Source organism: Culicoides brevitarsis, chromosome 2 (assembly GCF_036172545.1).
Source record: "Culicoides brevitarsis isolate CSIRO-B50_1 chromosome 2, AGI_CSIRO_Cbre_v1, whole genome shotgun sequence".
NCBI lineage: Eukaryota > Metazoa > Arthropoda > Insecta > Diptera > Ceratopogonidae > Culicoides > Culicoides brevitarsis.
Window position 1 is genome coordinate 16,943,442 of NC_087086.1, and position 19,785 is coordinate 16,963,226.

Genomic DNA, 19,785 nt, shown 5'->3' on the forward strand with positions numbered 1-19,785 from the left:
TTCATGCATTAGAAATTATATTTATAAGAAATTTTTACGAAAAATATTTTTTTTATTATCAGGATTTCGTTTGTTTTTATATTTTTTTTTCTTTTCTGTTTCAATAATAATTTAAATATTTTGTGTCAGGTACAAAAAAATAATGATTAAAAGTTTTTTGTTTCTTCATTTCTTTCATCATCAGCAATAAAAAAGTTTTTTTCTTCATTTTATTTCATTTTTCATATTTCATTACTGTTTGATTTCATGCAAATTTCATTATTTTATATCATTTTTTAAATTATGTAGCTTATAAATAGAGTTGATCTTATAAAGACAATAATCACTTGGTAGTTTTTTAAGGTTTCCTGTTTTTTTTTACTCTCAACGAGACTCATTTGTTTAAAAATCTAGATTGTCAATGTCTTGTCATACGGGCGGCTCCTGATCGTTTCCAATATGTTCGCTCCAGCTGACATCCATGGGCGTATTGCTGCCACTGATGTGTTGATTCACGCCGATTTTCTTCATGAGCGCATCCTCAATGCTGAGAACTTCACGTGGATCGCCGTTACTGCTGCTGCTCGACAATCCGCAACTTTCGTCGGTTGATTCGGTGTCGTCTTCGCTATTTGATCCCGAAATGAGTGCTTCGCCCGCACTAATTTTTGGTTTGCGTTTATCCGATTTCGCATGACTAGGAACGAGTTTTGTTGTGTCGCAGGTAATTAAGCCGCGATTTTCGCGCGAATTTTTGAAACTAGGCGTTTTGTCGCGATGAAAATGCTCGGGAATGGGATTTTCGACCTCGAAGGGCGACGTTTCTTCGATAAAAACTTCCTCTTCGACGAATTCCGGCTCGATGTGACGATCCAAACGGGGACTGCTGGTGTACATGCGAGGCTCTTGGAACGACATGCTCAAGTTTTTGACAGCAGTTGACTTTTTGCTCGGATTTGGGGTTTCGGCTTTCGTTTTAATCGTCACCGATTTGCTGCGACTGCGTAAAAAGGTGATTTCTTTCTGCGGGGAACGATCGGAGTTGTTGCGTCGCAAGATGGAGGTCGCAGAAGCGGATGTTTGGAGGGGCGATGCGCACTTTTGACGCTTAGGAACGGGAGATTGCGAGCATTTGTCCATCGACGTGGACAAATAGTTGGAGCGAAAACTGCCGGCACGACGAACGACACGTGAGGCAAGTACTTCGGGAGCTTCGTCGTCCATTTCGAGGACCCACGACACAGAATCACTCTTTTCGACGACACCTTTGACGACGGGCGACGTTGGTGGCGAGTTTTCGTCAATTTGCAGGGACTTTTGCTCGGAACCGGGCTGCGAACGGAACGACAAATCGAGACTTTGGTTCATCTTGTTGCGATTGCACATCGAGTGTTCGTGCAAACTTTTCGAGAGTTCCGTAAGAGTCGCCGAAAACTTTTCCGAATTCTGCTTGAGACGATATTGCAGCTCCTCATTGTGTTGCGACAATCTAGATTTGGTCTTGGTTTCTTGGTTATATTTCTCCTCGAGTTGCTTAATTTTGTCCAAAAGTTCTTGTTCTTGGCCAATTTTGCACTGTAACTGCACCTTCAAGTCCTCGAGACGCGATTCCGCCGACGCGTATTTCATCGCGAGCGAATTGTGGTCGTCGACAGCACGTTGCATCTCCTGATTTTGCTTCCGGAGTTCAGCAATTTCGTTTTGTTTCAAGTCAAGTACGCATCGGAGGCTTTCAACCTCATCTTGTAACGTCGATTGTGATCGATTCATGGATTTTTCGGGCGAAACGCGACTCGATGAGGTATTTATCGCTGTTTCTCCTTTTGATTTTTTGCTCAACTCGAACAAAAGTTCTTGTTCACGTGCCGCGGCATCGGCTTTCATCTTCTCGAGTTGCGATGTCAGCGATTGGATCTTTTCACTGAACTCGATTTCACTGGAATGAGCTTTCTCCGTGAGCTCATCGACTTTTCCCGTTAATTCTGTGAGACGACTCGTGAGATTTTGTTCATTTTCGCGAGCATTTCGGAGTTGTGTCTCGTAAACTTGTACCCGGAGCTCGGTATCTGTGTTGAGTTTTGCCATGGCAGCCACATGTGTTGTTTCTTTGTGTGACAATTCCGATTCCAAGGCATGAATACGGGATGATGCTGATGTTTCGAGCTCGATAAATTGTTCTCTCACTGCAAAAATTACGAAAAAAAATTGTTAAAAAATTATTTTTTAAATTTGTATTTAAAATAGTGACTTACCTTTTTGTAATTCTGTTTGATATTTCGCTTCTAATTCAGTCTCTCTAACTTTAAAGTAATTTTCACGATCTCCCAATCGCTCTTCTAAATGCTGGCAAGCAGCGCGAGTCTCATCCAACAATCTCGTTGTGTCGCGAAGACTCTTCTGTGACAAATCATGTGCTGTTTTAATACTTGGACAGGAAAATGCATCCAACTGCAAGGAAAAAAAAATAAAAAAAATCACAATTAATTTCACTCTTCACTAATTTTCAATTAATTTTCATCAAAATCCTTTGAGATTCGTTCAAATTTTAATTTAAATTATTTTTGGCATTACCAATTGCTCTAAGTTATCAATATCCATATCCATTAAATCCACACTTTGGTTCATATAATCCATTTCTGTTAACATTTTTAGGTCTTTACTCGTCGAACGTTAGACGATAACTGATTTGCTGATGAAATTTTACGGGACTAGGTAAAGAAAATTTTCGAAGACGGTCGTTTTTACCTCTCATTGTCCCACAGTTCTCTTGTTAATATATGCAAATTCGGTACTTCCAAAAGAACAATGCACACAAAAGTGTGAATACAACGTCCTTTGTGGTCAGAAAAAGGACTCTCAGGTAAATGCGAAACTTACGAATTTCGACACTAACTCACAAAAATTCACAAATACATGCAAAAACTTTTCAATTAAGGTTTTAACGTGTTTGTCTGTCCAGACAGAGTTAATTAATTTTTTATTGCTTTTTTGCAGTCGTGTTTGGGATTCCATGTACTTAAAACAAGACTTAGCCAGGGACTTTTTCGAGAAGGTTTTTCGAACAAACCATAGAAAAATGACCTAAAGATCGAAAAACTGATACCATGATAAGCGTTAGATGATACCTAATGATAAAAATTTATCAACAAAAAAATCTTAAGAAGAACATTTGGCCTGGAAACTCGTGTTGAGACAGTTCTAGAGACATATTCAGTGGAGTCGGTCGTCTTAGATCAGGCTTACATGCAGCTTTGAACTACTTTTAAGGATAAAAAATTGTAATTCTGCCTACTTCAAGAAAAATTTAATCCAAAAATGTAGAAAAAAATTAAAAATGTCAAGTTCAAAAGTACTCCAAAGACAAAAAAGAGCATATTCAGCATCAAATTCGAAGCTGAAACAAAACGATGCGATTTTCAACTAATTGTCACAATGCGATAATGCTCTCTTTTAGAGCAGTTCACACTAATTAAGCACTTAGCTGTACACAAAGAGAAACAAAAAAGTGCTCTAGACTTCTTTTTATTGTGTTATTTTGCATCTTTGTTCTCGAAAATTGCAAAATAAGTGAAGAATAATTAGAGCTCTTTAGTTTTTCGAGGCATTAGTGAGATTTTGAATGCTGCTAAAGATGACAAAGCGATGTGACAAATCCGTTAATGTCGCTTAATGCACTTGAATGGAGATGATGAAAGGATTTTTTGTAAGCCCAAGTGATGAAAAGTTCCTCGACATTGGTGACAAATGAGAATTTTAAAAAATTTTGTTCTTTAAAGAAAAATATTTTCTGCAAAAATTATCAAAATTGAAGAAAATTACGATTTTCAAGCCTTCGAGAAGAAAATTTTCCTGGAGAAGGATCAAAATTTAAATTTCTGGCGGTTTTTAAGTATAAAAAAAAACATCCTGAAAGAAGATTTTAGATAATAACGAGTTGAATGGATGCAAAAGTTATAATTTTTTTATCTAATTTCATAAAATCGGCATCTAAGTTTATAAAATGTGACTCATTTTAGTGCATTCGATCGTTTTTTGCTACCTCGGTGACCTTTGAACGACTATTTGAACCTTTTTCATGACATTTTTGAACAAAATTTTGCCAAATTCTTATCAAGATACCTTTTTAAAGACTCTAATGCGTCAAAAATTTATTAAAATTGCAAAAATTATCGTTATTTCTTTGAAAATTTCATTTCAGTAGAAGATTTTTTTTAATTTTAATTTAATTTGAGCCTGAAAAATCACAATTATTGAATCATCGTTACGTTTTTTGATGATATCATCAATTAAGAGAAGATCAATTATCTCTTTTAAATAATTTTTAATTTAATTTTATATAAATTACATCAATTATTTATTTTTTTTTTTGAGCCAAAAAACTCAAAATTTCCATCTTTCTTAACTCGAGGGCCTCGAAACCACGTTTTTGAGTGTCTCTGAGGAAAAAAACAAACGTGTCAAGACACACATACTAAACGAGAATTACAAGAAAAAATTATTATTTTAACCCAAGAAAGATTCTTTGCATGAAAGAAATATCCTACGACGTTTCTCAAAGACTTGCATCGCACGGAGAGACAAAAATCTCATCGCATGAGGAGAAAATTAGTTTCGCACGACAAGACAGGTATAGTAAATCTCCTCGTTGTTGTTATTTTCCATTTTACAGATGTCTTTCTAAATATTTGTTTATATACTTCGTAAACTACCTGAAAATTAGACGAACTTTACCTGTCAATACAAAAATATTTTTTTTAACTCAAATTTTCTTTCTTTTCGTCTCGAGACACGAGAAATTTGAATATTTGTTTTTTTTTTTTGCAGAAAATGGAAGATGGAGAAAAGATAACTGCCGAGAATTCGACGGAAGTATCGAGCTCATGGTCATGAGAACTTGTCAAAGTCGGAAAATACACGATCGAAAACATATTCAAGTACCTGTTGTATTTTTTTCGAATATTTTTTCTGTAACCTGTGCAATAAAATTTTATTGCAGCTCTGAGATGTTCTGAGGACTGAAAATTGATGAACGAAAGGACGAGAATCCCTAATTGTTTCGTTAAGTGTCTCGCATAAAACAATGCACTTCAAAAACGTTGCGGGACATTTCTTCGTCTTTCATTCAAGCGAAGAAGAGAATTTTGAACCAATTTCTATGAGAAAAAAAATTAGAACAAGAGATTTCCGAGCAAAGTGATGAAAAACAAAAAATGGTCCAATAAAATCTTCCAAAATCTCCTCTCTCTGACTCAATAAAGTGCATTGTGCAGGAGATTTTGCTCCATTCAACTGGTAGATGCAATAAAAATGGACCATTGTCTTACCGAAAAGATAATCGTTAGATTATAAAAATATTTTTTTTTACGATTTTGGGACAGATGTTCAAGTTTCATCTGTAAGGATGCAACAGATTTGTCTTTGTTTTGTCTGTTTTTCTTTTGGTACATGGTCACTGTTTACCTTTCATCTCACAATATTTTACCCATAACATGATCCAATCTCATATGAATCTTTTTTCTCGAGAGACATGTTTGGAAAATACCCCAAACAACATCTTGAAATTCAGATTTTGAGGGAATTTGGAAGGCTTACAAACAATTTTCGGGATTTTATCCACGCGTTCTTTTATTATTCAAATTGATTTTTGCATAAATTTGAATTTTTGATGAATTTTTAAGATGGATTAACGTCCTTTTTTAACTCCTTCGAAATATAGATGGTCTGCAAAATGCAAATTTTAGTCATTTTATGAAGAAATTTAGTTTTTTACATTTTTGTACATACATTTTTTGAAGAAATTTGCTTAATAGAATTATTTAGAGAGCAAATATTGTAGAAATTTATTCAATAAAATTTCATTAAAGGAAATTTTTCAATGATTTTATACAAAACCTGAAGAATTTATGTCAAATTTTCTATGAAAATGCAAAATTTATTAATAAAAATATTTTTTGATCGTTAAAAAAGAGAAATTTTAATGGAAAATATTTCCTTTTTTGCTTCTGACGATCCAAAACTAATATTTTAATTTTTTGAGAAATCTTAAAATTTTTGAACAAATTGTCTTCATAAAAAAGAAAAATAAGCTTTAAAAAAATTTGATCTGCGTGATAAATTAATCTTCATTTGACTTTAAAACAAAAATTTCATGTTTCAAGCTCTCCTACTGCTCAGAGGGCGTCTAGCGTCACAGAAAAATAGCTAAAAAGCCCAAAAAATTAAAAATCTCTGTGACTAAAATGCATCCACGCCTCTCGATTTCTTCCTTTTTTTGTGACATTTTTCTATTGTTTTCAATTGTCACCATGGTCACTTTTGATGCAAGAGACAAAAAAAGGATTAATGCCAGCAAAAATAATAAATAGAACAGAAAATGTCCTTTTTCTTGTGAAACAAGGAAGTGGAACGAATCTCATTAGGATTAACGTCTTAAATATTATTATCATGCAAATCTCATTTAAGGGAATTTTTTTGACTCACATGATAGACTAGATATTGCATTAATGCGCCTAACGCCTCGACGCCTTTGTTCGCATGGACTAGTTCTTGCTTGAGTTGCGCCTTGCTCGGACCGTCATCGATTACCGCAGCAGCAGCTGGTACCACTGACGCAATTTTGCCACTCAAATTTTTCAGATTCTTCAAATTAACACTGTGGTGCGTATTACGGTCTGTTTGCTGTTTGTTGTTCGGTATCGGTGACTTTTTCACACTTTTTGTTGTTGGTGTCTTCGTTGTCACCGTCGGAGATGATGCGACGATGTTATTGTTGTTTGTCGAGTGCTGTTGTTGCTGCTTCGCTGGAATTATGGTTGCACTTTCTAAAATTATCGTGGCATTGCGCTGACTAATTTTGTGTGGATGATGCGGCGATGTCAGGGGCTCGGGCGACTTGGCAGACGTCACGAGCGGCAATGTGGTGCGATTCGAGACATTTGTGACGCGCGGCTTCGGACTAAGGTGCTGCTTCGAGGCAACATTGTTTCCTGCAGTTGGTCCATTGCCAACTGTGCGGTTGTGATCTGCAATGAGATAAGAAAAAAATAATTTTAATTTTTTTTTGTTTATGATTTTTTACCCACGATTTCGCCCAATTAAGTTAGAACAAAAAATGTTCGGGTAAACAAATACTCATAAAAAGTAACAGTAATTTTTTTCATCTTTTTTTTCTAGAAAAAACGGTAACCTCTTAATAAATTAACAAGACAGAGACGAACATTAATTAGAGCATAATAAAATTGCGTTTTCTCTTTCATTCATTCATTAAAGTTTAAACAATAAACTTCATACAGAAATAAAAATCAAGGTGATCGCATTACAGATTACACAAAAAAAAAACATGGAATAAAACACCAACTTGTTCGAAATCTGTGATCTGCCCACAAAAACACAAGCACAATGGCGAAAAATAAACATTCGTTCGCGACAGCCTCCGATTCTGCTGTCATTCTCGAGACGCGATGTGTCAAAATTTTCTCGAAAACTGATCATCGGACCAAAAAGTGTGTTCGATGCAGATTTAAAAATAGAGATTTTTATGCGCATGCAACTCTCTACGATGCTCAAACGCCAACTTTACGACATTTTTATCATTTTATCGGTGCAACTACTCAACTGTGTTATTTGTGGTGTTGCAATAAACGATTTGAATTTTAGATTTTATGAGAAAATTTTCAAGATTTAAGCGTATTTTAATTTTTTTACGAAAATTTTTAAAATTTATTAATTTTCAGATCTAAAAATTATTAAAAAAAATTTTAATTTATTTAAAAAAAAATTAGGTCGAAAAGACATAAAACCTTCAAAAAACGTAAATTTTCATTAAAAATGCTCGTAAAAAAGACATAAAAACGTAAATTTTAATTGTGTTTACTTTTAATCATTGTTGTCTTCGTCTTTCATGCGAATGCGAACGATAAACGTGTGAATTCGGTTGTTCTAAATATTTTTAATTGTTTGAACGATTTTTTGTTTGATTTCATCTCGTTTTCATTTGAAGCAAGTAAACAAACGACAAATGAAGCAATATGAAAATTAAACAATTGTCGTTGTTATTTTCCATTCAATATGATCAAAGAGACTGAAATAAAGAAGGAAATATCTTTGATTGATACTTTTAAGAAAATTTTCCAAACAAGACTTCGAAAACGGAAATGGATAAAAATAGAATTAAATAAATTTCGAAGAAATCTTTAATAAATATTTTTTTTTAATTGTCAATATTGAACTTTTTAACGAACATCAAAAAAATTTTTTATGCAAATCCACATTAAATATTATGTTTAACGAGCAAAATCAAGCAAAAATCACGATTCGTGAGCGGTGTAACGTTCGTACATCAAAAAGAGCGAGTTGAAATCAGACAGTTATAAATAAACTTCACAAACGTAAGGAATTAATTTTTTGGCATTAGGTCAATGTTAAACGTTCGTGAGTCGTGTAAGCGGGCGATATGCGAAGATTTTATTTATTTTTTTTACGTCGATCAGATTTTTCTTTTTTTTTATTGACAGAGGGCTTTTAATTTAATTCTATTGGGAAATTAATAAAAAAAAAATATATTAATGATACTAACATGAGTAATCAATTTTCATCAATAAAGAAAAAAGAAAATCGGATTTAATGGTTAAATTAATAGAAAAAAAAAGTTTCTTGACCTTCGTTGATTGAATCAAAGTTCGTTTCATTGTTTTCTTGTTTTTCCTTGAAAAACAACTGATTTGATCGAATTGTTAGGAAAGTTTACTTGTAACAGGAGTTTGAGAAATTTCAATGTTACACGTTCAAGGAAACGATTTTTCATGGAAATTTTATACTTTAAGAAGTTTTTTGTACGAAATTTAAATAAAATTTAAGAATTTTATGGAATTTTTATGAAAAAATAATTTTTTATAGACACAAAATTTGCTTGAATTATTTCTTAATGCAATTTTTTATTGATACAAATTTTAAATTTTTCATTAAAAAATTTAAAAAAAAAATTAAAAATTCGAAGAAATTTAACTAAAAAATATTTTTTTGAGAAATAAATTTTACTTAAATTATTTTAAATTAGTGCAAATTTTAAATTTCTATTTAGAAATTTAAAAAAATTTAATTTAAAATAAATTTTCTAGGAATTAATTTTGGCTTAAATTATTTCAACTCGTTAGAAATTTTGTTCCGTAACAAAGATTTTCGTGAACCTACATCAAAAAAGAAATGTTTTTTTGTTCGACCTTCAAATCTCGAACAAATTGATCACACATGTTCGAGAATTAGTTTGGAGATTAACATCAAATTAAAAACACATGAAAACAACAACACGCATGTTGCGCTCAAAACTCTAATAATCGTATGTTCTCTTGTGTTTTTTTTTTTGTAGAAAATAAATTTTAATTAGTAAAAATCTTCTGAAATGATTTTTCAGACAAAACTCCTACTTCAGACACAAATGAAACACTTTCACATCATCATCTTGCTTTTTAATTCATCACTTTATTTATTATATTAGTCTGCGAAACATCTTGATTATCTTGAATCTTCATGTTTTTTCTCGTTGCGTTATTAATAATAATAATTTAAAAGATATTTTGCATCAATTTGAGATATCTAACGTCCATGCAACATTTTTTTTTCTTTTTTTTGAAGTGAAGTGATCACCACAGACAACAAAACTCGCAATTATTGTTTTTATATAGCTTTTTTGAGGAAGCGCGTTCGCTCATTAATATTCTCATATGTGTATTACAGCCGGACAACTTAACATTTTTTTTATGTTTCTAAATTAATTGATAGACATTATGCATATTTTTGCTACAAACACTCACATACCATTATTCGTTGAATGGATCAACATTAGCAATTACTTTTGGATTTGTACTTCCGAGTAATTGTTAAGTTTTCTCTCTCTCGCTCGCTCGTACGATCGTAATTTGTTTTAATAGCACGATTGTTGAACTTCTTTGAACTTTTTATTAGAATTCACTTGTCATTTTTATCATTGTTGTGATGCACTGCAGATGATGCATTTTTTTATTTTTAGCTATTTCCATTTATTTATTTGATTTATTTGAAATTTTAAGTGTTTGATAAGATTTGAACTAACTTTTAAATGTGAGATGTTAAATTTTTTATTATTTTTTTTATTCTAAAAATTAAATTTATTTTTTTTTAAATAACTCTAAAACGTTAGTATTCAAAAATGCTTCTAACAATTTTTATTATTTTTATCCCTTTATTCAAAAAAATTTAAACTTATATTTAGATTTTTAATGATTTTTGAAATAATTTTTTTTAATATAAATTTTTATTTTTATAAATATTTTTTTTATATTTTAATATTTTTAACTTTATTGAGATATTAAGGATTATTATTAATGATTTTCAATATCTTTTTTTCATTAAATATTTTTATCTTATTTAATTATTCATTTAATTATTTTTTAAAATTTTTAGGTATCATCTTTTTTTTTAAATTTTATTTCATTTAATAAAATTGTTAGAAAATTCTGACATAAATCACTTTTTTTTGTAAAATTTTTTTTTTATTTTTTGGTGAAATTTAACGAGTTAACGGCATCAAACACGAATAAAAAAAAATAACTACAAAAAATAATAATAGACGCAAATTTAAAGTTGCTTACACGCCGATGTACGAAAAGATACTGAAAAATATTGCTCGCACACACATGTACGGCATGTAATGTGCTCATCAAACGCGAAACTCACGAAAAAAAAGTTATTACAATACAAATTTTATGGATGACGAACGAACGGGCGAGCGATGCAGTCGCTTCATACACTTGTTACTACTACTATTTTTTGTGCGAATCTCTTTTTGCGGTACTTGTGGCTCGTTTCTACTAAATTTTCGCTCGCATTATTATTATTTTTTGCTCGTAACTCGTCTATGTGCCCGTACATTTTATATAAATTACTCTCGTATGCACGAAAAAAAAAATTCAATATCTCGTTGTGTGAAATTTTGAATGAAAGTGTGTGTTCGCAGTGACGTACGCGTTGTGTGTGGGTTAGTGGTAAACAAACAGAAAATAAAATAAAAAAAAAATGAAAAACACGAGAGACTCACATATGAGAAAATCACTCGATATAAAATTGTTTGAGTCGCCAACTACCTTTTTTCTCATGCTGCTTATGATACACAACAACGGGACGACTTTCTATGCAATTGACACGTAATTGCATAATATTCCGATTGAAACAATCGCTGAAAGACGCAATTTTCATATTAAATGTAAACAACTTTGCAGATACATGCAAAAATCAATAAGAATTGAGATTTTAATAATGAATGAAATTTTTTGTTCAATCGGCTAGACTAATAACGGCAAGAAGAACGCACGCTATGCTACTTTTTTATGATCCAAAGTAATAATGCTTTGAAGAAGAAGGGTGATTGACATTTCGTCCGGTTAAAAATTCATTCAAAAGGAAAAGAGATAGTTAACGAGGCATAATTTGATCACGTGAGCGCGTTTTTCGTAAATCGTGACATGTTAATGAAACATGAGTTTTGACGTGTACTTGAGATTTGTGCAGAAAATTACACGAAAAGAAGTATTTTTACGAGCCCGAACACGAAAAGGTTTGATTTTTGTTAAAAAATATTTAAAAAGTTAAAGACTTTTGTTAAAATAACTTCTTTAAATGCATTTTTTGGCATTTTAAGAACATTTTGAATCCCATTTGTGATTGTAAAATTTGCTTTTTTTAGATTTTAAGTGAATTTAAATGAAGTATTTTAAATGAAGTGTTAAAACTACATTTATTTGTTAAAAATTATGAATTTATCTATTAAGTCGCTCATTAATAAAACATGATGCAAGATTTTTCTTTAAAAAAAAATAAATTTGGGAGCTAACTGTCATTTTTTTAATAAAAAGCATGAAAAATTGTTCAAAACATAATTTTAAACGTATTTCATCACTGAAACGATCTAAAATCTACTTTTTAGTACTGATTTCGATTATTAATTGGCTTCTTTCTTGTACAGGTTCCCGGAATTCAGCATGAAATGACACCAAAACTTCTAAAATGTACCATCTAAGAGATCTAATTGCACTTTTGGCTGCTGCTCAATCCATTCGTTCAATTTTAGGACCTTTGGTAAGTGTCTTTCTTGAAAAAAATTTAAAATTTGGAGTGTAACGGTCTTTTTTCGTCAATTTTTTAACTAAAAATTATAAAAAAATCTTTCAAAAAAAGTTCCTTCATGGTTCTAAAATCAAAAAACGATTATTTTTAAATAAACTTTATCCCAAAATCACCTTTTAGTATTAATTTTAATTATCAACTGGCATCTTTTTTTGTTTTTTTTAGAATTTATCACGAAATAACATCAAATTGAAATTTTAGCTGCGGCACAACTCATTCGAAGTCACTTTATCGATCTTGAATTCTAGCTTGTAACAAATTTCCATTCAAAGGTAACATTTTTCCTCGACGATAATAACAAATCAATACGTAATAACCCTCACATTCACTCATTTATTAATGAATTGTAGAAAAAATAACAAGAATTTGACTCGTCCGTCATTGATGTGATGGAACAAATTTATTCACAACAACATTCTGGTAACATATTGCGGAATGAATAGATGGATGGCGACGCGTTCAAGGACACTCAAATATACATTAACGCACTCTTCCTCCTCGTCGAACGACATATCAAAACATTTCCAAGAATTTTTCGTTTCGCAAGCTTTTGTTGTGTCATGTTCAGACACAATAATTATTATTACTTCAATTGAGGTAAATGGACTTACTAAATGTCGTTGTCAGTGTTTTAGCTGTGTTACTCAAGGCAGTTTTTCTACAACTATTCAGAGTTGTTGTTTTTCTATTTTCCTTTAAACTATCACTTTTTGCACTTGTTTTGCTCTTAATACTGTTTGGTCCCACCATTTTTAGCGAGTTTTCGAACGAAACGAACAAAAAAATTTAACTCATCGGTGGAAAAGCGACTTTTTTCGCACTTATTTACAACATTTTCCTGATGCCAACTGAATGCAACGAAATTTATTGTTACTGAAAAGTACGACAACAAGGAAAGTGTTATACACTGATATTTAGGTTACGAAAAAAAAAAGACTTTTGCCATAGATACAGGTTGACAAGTGGAACAATAGAAAGTGAAGCGAAGCATGGGGCGCATGTGCGAGGAAAAGCGACTTGATGATTCATCGTTTCCAGTACAAACAACCCCCTCGCGACGACATCAGTGGGCGCAGTGACGGCGGGCGTACGTACCTTTTAGTTCACCCAAACTACCATCGGTCCAAACTTTACTTTCTATCAGACTGTTTTTGACACCGATATCAATTGTTCCGTGCAAACATAAAATTATTGAGGCACTTTTTGTGTCACTGATAGCATTTAATTTGCATTTCATTGTTTCAAAAATTTCTTATCTTTCACTAAAATTTATTTTTATTTTTTTTAGCAAATTTTAAGTCCGTTATCTATTGACTTTTAAATGCGGGTGTGGAAATTTGATAATTTTTTTGTAACAAAACTCAAGAAGAAGTTAATTGTCACAAAGTTAAAACAAGACTGACTTCAAGAGCAAGACCAAAGTTTTAAATGGATTTGAAAACAACACTTAATCTCAACTATTTTCGGTATAATGTTTATTTAAAAATTGGAGTAAGAGAATTACTTTTTCACGTACCGTTGTGCGTACATCCGACAGTGACGGAATTTCAAGTAGTTTTTTGCTTCTAAAGTGAAATTTTATCTAATTTTTTACTTTAAAATTTTATATTTGAAAATTATTTAATTGAAAGTGTTTCAAAGAGAGTTTTCTCAAATTTTCCACTAAAAAATGTATTTTTAAATTTTTTTTTTATAAAAATGTTTAAGAAAATAATTTTATTAAAGATAATTTTTCTGAAATTTTCACCCAAAAAGGTAATTTTTAATTTTTTTATCAAAATATTTTAAAAAATAATTTTTTGTCAAATTTTGTACTTAAAAAAAATTAAATTATAATTAATTTTATTTAAATTATCTTTATTTCTTGAATATTTTTTTCTCAGCAAAATCTCTTTTGATTCGCTGTGACACTAAAAATGTGACAAAAAGACTCAATTATGCAAAAAATATGCAAAAGTACCTCCTTCAACATTCTCTCTCGTTAAAAGAAAGTCACGCAGCACGGCCCTGCATTAATTAAATTTTTTAAAGTACGTGTAGAAAAATTAAATTACCATGGAAAACCATTGTTTGAGAGAGTCTCTTCGTTGCGTACACTCGTCAACAGCTCGTACATCAAAGCAGATCTAAATTTACTTTCATTGTCAATTGTACACAAATAATAGACTGTTTACGTCGGTTTATTTACATTCAAAAGAAAAATGAATAATAAGAGTGAAATAAGAGTACAACAAATAATCCAACTAATAATTACACAGGAAAAGATAAAAATGCATCACTCAACATCTTGTTGCTGCACGTAAATTGGAATCGATATCGATACTTTTGTGTGGTAAGAAATGTTTTTGTTTTTGTCTCCGCTTTTTATTATTTTTAAATTATTTTTAAGATAATTTTTCTTTACTCACCTAGCTGTTTTGGTAACTGCTTCGGGGAAAAATCGGAAATTTTTCGACTGGAGTGCTTCTTGTTCGGCGGTGAACTTTTCAACTCTTGAACTATTGCATGGGGATTTATTACCGTGTCTATTAAATAATTACAGAAAAAAAAAATTAGCAAAAAAATTATTAAAATTTGAAAGTGTTGAGTTCATTGCATAAATTTATCTTTTTTCATTTTTAGCTCCTATGAGATATGCAATGAACAGAACAAGTTTAGGACGATACAATTTTTAAAAATGTTTTGAATTTTTATTTTATTTTTGAAAATCAAAGCTAAATTTTTTAAATTTTCCAAGAAATTTAAAAATTTTATCCTTGAAAAGTCTTTAGAAAATATCTGGAGTGATTTTTTGTGAAAAATATAGAAAAAAAACTCTTAAAAGTAATAAAAAAAAAATATAATGTGTTGTAGAATTTTTAAATATTTTACTTTTTTAGATTAAATTAATTTATTGTAAAAATATTTTTTTTACAAAATCGAATATTTTTTACTAAAAATTGTCAAAATATAAAAATTGTTAAAATTAAATAAGAAAATATTGACCTTCGAACTTATTTTAAAAGAAATTTGATTTTTTTAAATTTTTTGACTGTATTAAAAATAGAAAAATATCTTACATTTTAGATATTCGATATTATTTTTTATGTAAATTATCTCATTTTTTATTTTGTTTGTTTCCATTGATTAATTACATTCAATTATATGACTTAATAATTCTTTTAAAGAATTCTTCAAAACATTTTCATCTATTGTACCGACCTTGATTAATTTTAAAATTTAATTTAGTTAAAATTTTGTCAAATATTTTAAAAATTTAATGCCAAAAACCACACAAAAATTTTAATTTAGCTTTTTAAATGATTAGTAACGTACCCAGCTTATTTTTCCTCGTTTGATCACTCGATGTGACTTCGTTGAGTGTTCGCACATCTCGCTTTTTAATAGCGCCTTTTGGGTTAAAAGGTAGTTAAAGTTAGTAAAAAGTCGTAGAAATTGACGTTTTCGATTAAACACACACAACCCTTCCCGCAATCAATATTATTTTTTAAAAATTACCTTTGTGACGTTTTCCGAAAGTTCCAAAACGTTCGCGATCAATGTAGTGTCGCTCGGATGCCGATCTGTACAATTTTTCTTTAGAACCATGAGCACCCATGTTGATTGAGGTTCAATAACTCTTTTCCGTGTTTAGTTTGAATGTAATTTTATTTTTATTTTTAATTCATTGCAATATCAATGTTTATTTTTAATTTCACTTTTTTTTGCGCTTCTCTCAATCGATGAGTTGGAAAAATTTTTTTTTTTATTTAATTGTAGGTATTACTCTGTTGCTGCTGTCATTTCTGCATCAGTGATTGCCAAGTATTTCGAATTATTTTTGCACTATTTTATTTAATGAGCTGAACAATTGTTCAAAAAAAAAATAAATAAAAATTTATTCGTACTGGATTGCTGAAACAATTAGAGACTTTTTCATATTTTCGCGTTCGCACAACAACGAAGGGAGTTTGCTCAACACACGATCATCATCAATTTTCAAGTGTGAGTGTCTCAGTGGTCTAGTTTTTCGTGTTTATTTTTAAAACAAATGATTGGGCAACGCAATGGTGCACAAAATATGATTATTATTTATACAAACATTTAATAATGTTTTGCAAACTGTTATAAATTAAGTGTGACATCATTTAATATAAACTGCGTGTTGTTGTTTGCTTTCAGTTTTTCAACAGTGAAAACAACGGAGAGGTGGATAATTAATAAGTTGAAATGCCTTTCGCGAGTAACCTAGGTAATTTATATTCGTACTTTATTGATTTTGTTTAAAAATGGTAAGGTGAGATAATTTTTTTTGCAGGGAATACGAAGAAGCCGGTGAGTATGAAAAGGGTTTGGAAATTTTTTTTTTTCGCACTTTTTAATTGATTTTTATTTTTCTTTTAGGCTTGAGGATCACAAAATGGAACAAAAATAAATCGAAGGCGAGGCTTTTTATAAAATTTTAATATTTTTCACAGGAAAAAATTTGGCTGGTCCAATCGCTGGTGAATTTTTGTTCCTTTTTCGTATCTTTATATGTTTTATCTCATGACGACTGTAATGGAAAATATCTCACCAATCTGTTCCAAGAAGGATCATAGTCGAGATGCCGGCCGAGAGTTTCATCATATTTTTATGTATTATTTTAGTTGAAAAGATGGGTTTTTTTATGCCGGAGATCTTGTATCGATGCTTTTTCACCCCAAAAACTATGTATATGAGACTTGACAAGGGCTTTCGCCTGTTGTGCGCTGAATAAATTAGGAGCATATATCTCCCTCCATTTTTTCTTCAGTAAAAACTAAGAAATCGCGTAAGAAAAATTTTAAAATTTGTCAGGTTAAATATTTATACACTCAAAAACTAAAATAAATCCATGTCTAAACGATGACTTTTGACCTTTAAACGATGTTTCGTAAACTTTCTTAAATATGAGTCACTAATACGTGATGTTTTTAATATTTTGGCATCATTTTAACATAAAAAGAATACTTAATGAAAGTATCCAATTTATCAATATTATTCAATTTTTTACAAAATCCAAATTTAAATCCCCAAACTAAGGCTTTTAAGTTGCAAATTCACAAAAAAATATTAGCATTTTTACATGTAAATACGTTAAAAATTCACAAAATCCTTTTTTTGCAAAAAAAAAAATCTAAAATATTTTGAGGATTTTTAGAACTTCAAATTTTTATTTAATTCAATAATTTGTTCATGAATGCTTTTTCACCCCAAAAACATATTTGAACAATAAACGGATGTTTCGGTAAAATTCTTTCGAACAAAATCCTTTAACTTAAAAAAAGCAAAATTATTCAAAAATATTCATCAAACCCTGTTTTTCTAATTACCACACACCATCGCCATATAAAGAAAAAGGCTCCAAGAACTTTTCAATGTCAAAACAGATCAAATCAAGGAAGTCAAACACAAAATAACTCGTCATAAGTCTCTCAAAAAATTGTCATCGACCGCACAGAAGCACTAAATTTATTTCTAAACGCGCGCGAACTAATTGTGCAAGTTTTATTTGCCCGCCAACAACTAACTAACAAACAAACAAATAATCCCTAGAACTGTTTTTTTTTTGTTTAAATTCAATTTAGGCATTTACGATTGTCCACCCCCAAGACAAGCAACCTGACACATAAAACACTTATTATATTAATATTATTGTTATTACATACTCCTACAATATTCGGCCACTTTTTACGGAATTTTTGCGTGGTTGAGTCGTCGCAAGAGCGCGCTCGTTACTCGAAAACTGCTGCGATATTAATTGGGAAGCCTTACAAGTCTTGTGTAAATAATTTCTTGATGATGTGATGTGTACTAATATTGATCGCGCGCATTATTTGTCTAACATACTTAAGTCCATGTCTAACTTTTTTCACCGTTAAATGAAAGAAATTTCCATTATTTATGCGTAAATTACTATTCTAACAAGCCACTGAATATACTTGAACTAATTATTATCTAACTTTTTAAAACTTGTCTGTCTCTCCACACTAGCCTTGTTTATTTATTTACTTTTCTAACATTTTTTTTAACAATATAATATTTTATGTGAAGTAACTGTTTTTCAACACTTGATTCAAACGTCAAGCGAATGTGCGAGAGAATTTTTTTTCGTAACTTTTTTTTTATTTTTTTGTTTCAAGCATCATCGCCGAACAACAAAAAAAAATCCAACTTGACCTTTTCTTACTAGTCGTGACATTGAAAAGTATAACGCGAATTGTCATTACCGATATCTTCTCCCCGCATCGCATGCAACGCAATGAAAATTTATTAAAAAATAATAAAAGAGACATTAATATCCGATTTTTTACTTGTTTGTTTGATTGCTTGTTTTTTGTCTCATATATGGGAACGTCTCCATTTAGGCCGATATAAAAATTAAAAATGTTTTCGATTTCATAGATTTGAATTTTTTTCAAAATTTCAAACATCAATTTTGAAAATTAAGAGATAAGAATATTTTTCTTCACAAAATTTACTTTCAAAAAATTAAAAAATTTCACAATTTTTAACGAAAATTTTATTTTTTTATTGAATTTTGGTCAAAATTATACAAAAAAAAAATAACAATTTTATTATTTAACAAATTGCAAGAGTAAGAAAATTTTTTGATAATTTTGACCAAATATCTTATTAATAACATAATTTTCGTTAAAATTTCCTTACTTTTTAAATTAATGAATTTTCAGATTTATATTATTTTTAAGTTTTTGTATAATTTTTTTCTTAATTTAAAAAAAAATATCAGAAAATTTTAAATTTTAATGAATTTTCAATAATTTTTGCCTATATTTTTATATTTTTTTTTTAAACTTTTTTAAATTCTCGAAGATTCTTGGAAGATTTTCTCAAAAAATTATTTAGGAAGAAATCGAAAACATTTTTAACTATCGTTTCAGCCTCATGCGTACAACACGGATGAAATTTAAAAGACAGCAATCAAGCGCGAATGACGCCACCCAAATATAGAAGATAAATTTATTCGTACAGCCTCCGGTTTTTTGTTGTGTTTTGTTAAAATTTATTTGTGAACTTGAGCTTTCGCATGAGAAACTGAGCAAAATTGGGTGTTGATTGCCGAAACATCGATTGATTGTCTATAAAATGCCATAAAAATGTCTCGTTTTTTACACAAAAATAATTTTTTAAATATCGGTGAAAGAATTTCCATATCCGGATTTCTACCGGTTTCAATTGTTCGAAAGAGACGGAAATTCACGTTCCACTCGACAAAAAGTGACAATGAACGCCGACGAGAGAAGGAGGAAGCGTGTGTGACCTGTCCTCGTCCTGCTATAATAAAATTGTATACGGTAAATATTGGTCACAACATGTAACACTTTATATTATTTTAGTCTTTAGTGACATTCGAGACACAGTCGTACACATAAAACATGTTATTTTATGATAAAACTGTACAAAAAGAACAGGTTTTATCTCTTTTTTTTTGCATTCCTAACGAAGTTCTCAGACATTTGAACGTGAAAATAAGTCACAATCGATTTCTTTTGAAGGAAAATTTACATTTTTCATTTTTTTTAAAAGGTTTTTTCAGCAATTCCATACGAATAATGCTACCAATTTAAATCAATTTACGGTGTAGCGTTAAAGTACTTGTCATTGAACACACAATAATATTATGATAAA

General features: G+C 30.4%; 1 protein-coding gene across 1 annotated transcript in view; it reads right to left on the reverse strand.

Annotated features, from left to right (window-relative positions):
• Nucleotides 1-19,785, reverse strand: part of LOC134830580 (uncharacterized) — a 27,453-nt gene continuing 7,668 nt past the window's right edge. The window contains exons 4-8 of the mRNA XM_063844115.1: nucleotides 15,451-15,525; nucleotides 14,544-14,660; nucleotides 6,460-7,001; nucleotides 2,232-2,427; nucleotides 1-2,162 (exon numbers count right to left, since the gene is read on the reverse strand). Of these exons, the coding sequence (XP_063700185.1) occupies nucleotides 409-2,162; nucleotides 2,232-2,427; nucleotides 6,460-7,001; nucleotides 14,544-14,660; nucleotides 15,451-15,525 (2,684 nt within the window). The 3' untranslated portion in view covers nucleotides 1-408. The remainder of the gene's footprint in view (nucleotides 2,163-2,231; nucleotides 2,428-6,459; nucleotides 7,002-14,543; nucleotides 14,661-15,450; nucleotides 15,526-19,785) is intronic.